This window comes from Saccostrea echinata, unplaced genomic scaffold (genome assembly GCF_033153115.1).
Source record: "Saccostrea echinata isolate AGI-Se365-2 ecotype Australia unplaced genomic scaffold, CSIRO_AGI_Sech_v1 ptg000002l, whole genome shotgun sequence".
Lineage (NCBI taxonomy): Eukaryota > Metazoa > Mollusca > Bivalvia > Ostreida > Ostreidae > Saccostrea > Saccostrea echinata.
In genome coordinates this window covers 14,594,747-14,598,360 of record NW_026889751.1, presented here as the reverse complement: position 1 = coordinate 14,598,360, position 3,614 = coordinate 14,594,747, and the positions used below count along the sequence as shown (strand labels likewise).

The 3,614-nt window shown below is 35.6% G+C and overlaps 1 protein-coding gene and 1 pseudogene across 1 annotated transcript; one reads left to right on the top strand and one right to left on the bottom strand.

Moving 5' to 3' along the window:
• The first annotated feature begins 855 nt into the window (after positions 1 to 855).
• Positions 856 to 1,840, top strand: LOC133200679 (uncharacterized). Its single transcript, XM_061336449.1, has 2 exons — positions 856 to 1,182; positions 1,592 to 1,840. Exons 1-2 carry the CDS (start codon positions 856 to 858, stop codon positions 1,838 to 1,840), a joined length of 576 nt encoding a protein of 191 aa, XP_061192433.1.
• A 204-nt stretch (positions 1,841 to 2,044) lies between these two features.
• On the bottom strand, positions 2,045 to 3,109 carry LOC133200669 (putative nuclease HARBI1; annotated as a pseudogene).
• Positions 3,110 to 3,614: the final 505 nt, after the last annotated feature.

Below are 3,614 nucleotides of genomic sequence, written 5' to 3'. Positions count from 1 at the left end.
GCTATCGATGTGATCAGGGAGAACATGATATCCTCCAGCAATTTACTTCTTATGAAAACACTCAATGAAAACATATTAGGTGAAAATATATATACCCGTTAGTATCTTAATACCTTAGTATCTACCTGTTTCATTGCAATGTCACCAACCGTAACGATCGCTGGCCAGGACTTGAATATAATTTATTACCGTTATTAAAACAACTCGTCAGCTGAGCGGACCTATGATTTAAACAGTAAAATAGGGAAATTCCAGAGTTCGAAGTGTCTTTATTTTTGGCACTCTTCCACAAAAACAAATAAAACCGCATTTACTCGTACTTCATGCATGTACCTGTAATTCGTATCATGGGTATATTCAGTTTATTAGATGAAATAAAACAAATGCATATATAAGATTAATCTTCCTAAACAACACGTTTTTAAAACAATCTATCTAATATAACTGACGGTATAAAATAACAAAGAAAATAACGGGTTTGTGTTTGTATTTAATATGGAATGAGAACAAATCTTAACCTGTCAAATCATTTGTAAACCATACTTCGTTTTCCAGACACTAATGGCCACTTGCATACCTGTAGCTCAGGTAACCTTGATTTAATAGGTGATCTGGGGATCAGATAACCCCGTCTTAAACCTGACTTAAGCTGTACTCAGGTGAGAAGTAGTTGGGTTGCAAACCTGTGACTCAACTCTTTCTTACCTGAATACGGCTTAAGATTATCTCATTCCTTGAAAATAATGGCAACAAGACAGAAGTCAGCAGTTTTTTCTGAATTAGAGAAAGAAAATTTTGTAAGAGATTATCCATGCTAGGAAGGACATCATAGAAAATAAGCAGAATGATGGCAGAATGGTTAGTAAAAAGAACACAGAATGGATAAATATTGAGAAAGAATTAAATTCTAGACACGGTGTAAACAAGAGAACCATAATACAGTTGAAATCATTATGGAAAAATCTAAAAGCCATAAAGAAGTCTGCTGTTGCTAAGGAGAGGAGAGACAAGAAAAAGACAGGTGGAGGACCATCTGGGAAAAGCTTGGATAAAATTTCCTGCACCATATCCGAAATGCTTCCACAGCAAATTTTTAGTTTGCAAAGTCCATATGACGATGATGCAAGTCTCCATGGGGATGAACCAGAAGATGACAATGAGGATTCAGATGATAATGACGAGGTATATTTTGTCAACATTATTGCATTAAAACAATTTTAATTAAAATTTATTTGCATACATGTATGCGCTGTAGATTTCTTATTTTTCAACCTGTACATATAATTCCGCGATCCCACCATTTTTGTCAAATTACGAGAACATGAAAAAATCGGGCGCAACCAACATTTATAATAATTCTATATCAAATAATAAAAATCAGCTATTAAAAATAACTGTGATTTTAAAAACGTGAAAACAAAATCTCACGATTTTACAGTGTTATTAATTCTTCGCGTTTCATGAGGAATTTACTGTATGCATGCTTTATTTTTTTTTTCTTTTTGTTTGTTTGTTTTTGACAAAAACCATTCTATCAATAATATATTTTATTTACTCATAATAAGTACAATCAATGCTTCACTGTTCACAGATATTGACAACCAACACAATTCAGGAGGATGCGCCGATAATGTCGGAAGAATCCGCTAAACCGCTACAACCAGCGTCCAGAGTTCCTGGTACTAAACAAAAAGCTGCTTGTCCAGGACATCAAGACCAAGTCAAGAATAGGCTCCTGGAAATGGCAGAAATAGAACATAATGAAAAAAAGATGACAATCCTCCAGTTGAAAGAGGACATACTAAAGTTAAAGAAACAGAAACTAGAGAACGAAATATAGAAATAAAATTAAGTGAACCTAATTTGCCAGTACCTTCAACCACTACATGTGGGGGTACAGATTCTAACAACAACAGTGGCTATTTCTGGCAGCCATATGCACAATGGATAGTATTTTGCATAGTAGCAAATATAAAGCTTACATTAAACATTTGAGAATTGAAAAATTAAATTTATAATCAATTTATCTTACTTGTTCGGGTTTTTACTGAAAATGTCGTATCAAAACTGCTCTTAAAGCCTGCCCCCCTTGGTTGCATTTGGTGGCATCGGAACCGGAACAGCTGTATCTCCTTCATCGTCATCATCTGGTACCGGGATGGCAGCTTTCCTTGCAATATTGTACACTTCTGCGCAAGCAATAATAATGTGCAAGGTTGTAGAAATCTTAAATCTCAACTGGTTTCGAAGGCAAGGAAAGCGTCTTTTCCAAATGACAAATACATTTCAATTTTAACTCGACTGTTTCTCAAAGCAAAATTAAAGCGTCTCTCCTGTGGTGTCCGGCAAGTAAAAAGGGGTGTTATTAAATAAGGTTTGAGAGGGTATCCATTATCTGCAATCAAAATCCCAGGAATATTTCTTCTTTCAAAACTCGCACAGACACTACTGTTCTCAAAAATCCTACTGTCATGGGTACTTCCCGGCCATCTTGCAACCACGTTTGTAAGCATTAGATCATTGTCACAAATTGCTTGCACATTGATGGAGAAAAACCCTTTCCTGTTACGAAAAATTTCTGCCGTGTCACCTCCAGGTGATTGTATTGGGATATGGGTACAGTCTATTGCACCCACTATTCCCGGAATACCACTATGGTTCATAAAACCTCTTTGGATTTCAGTTAGTTAATTTCCTGATGGAAATACTACATAATTCTTGTAAAGCGATGCTAATGCAGACGATACTCTCTTCACAATGCGAGAAGCTGAACTTTCGTGAACTCCAAAAAGATCTCCAGAAACTCTGAGGAAACACCCAGTTCCGTAAAACCGTAAAGCTATTAGTAGTTGATCAAGAGGTGATATTGATGAAACCTTCTTTTGTTTTGGCTCCAGGTGTTCCCCAATTTCATTGAATAATTCAATTACACATTCCTTTCTTAAACGAAATCTGTCAATAAATTCCTCTTCGGAATAATTCAAAAAAGGGTTTGTCCTGTCTCTTACCATTCTTTCTCGCCTGATAAGTCTTTCCGCTAAAATTAATTTGGTCTATCTCATCAAAATAATACTCCATCGCTAATAAACCTTCCTTTAAACCTGCCCATTACCTGGTTTACAGTAAACCACAATTCTGTGCTCTACTCAGATAAATCAGAGAGGTCTGTAAGTGATTTGATAATTTTGAACCTGACTTAAGCCAAGATTACCTTGATCCAGGCTTAAGCCAAACATGTGCAAGTGGCCATAATTGTCATGCGTAATCTTCACATATACTGACCAAGAGGTCACAAGTTTGAAATGTATGGCTTCTCATTGCGCGAGTTTTGTCAACGCATGTCGGAGTAGACTATCTAAGCAATTGATTCCCAAAGAAACTGCATAGGAATTTTTTTGTACACTTTTTAATGGGTAAAATTCATTCGACGCTCGATAGAATTTTCAAATACAAGTGAAATAGTTAGGTTACTTGCGTCCGACCTAGTAATTTTGTATGCAATAATATTGCAAGTTAGGTAGAAAATAATACAAACTCAAAAGTACTTAATTTTATTTTCGATTTTCCTGACAATTAAAAATGTGACCTCCACGTACAACTATCGTGATAATTCT

Bases quoted from the DNA above. Each gene is read 5' to 3' on its own strand.
- LOC133200679 (XM_061336449.1), top strand. From the start codon at position 856: ATGGTTAGTAAAAAGAACACAGAATGGATAAATATTGAGAAAGAATTA. The intron at 1,183-1,591 runs GTATATTTTGTC...CACTGTTCACAG, and splicing joins ATTCAGATGATAATGACGAG to ATATTGACAACCAACACAAT.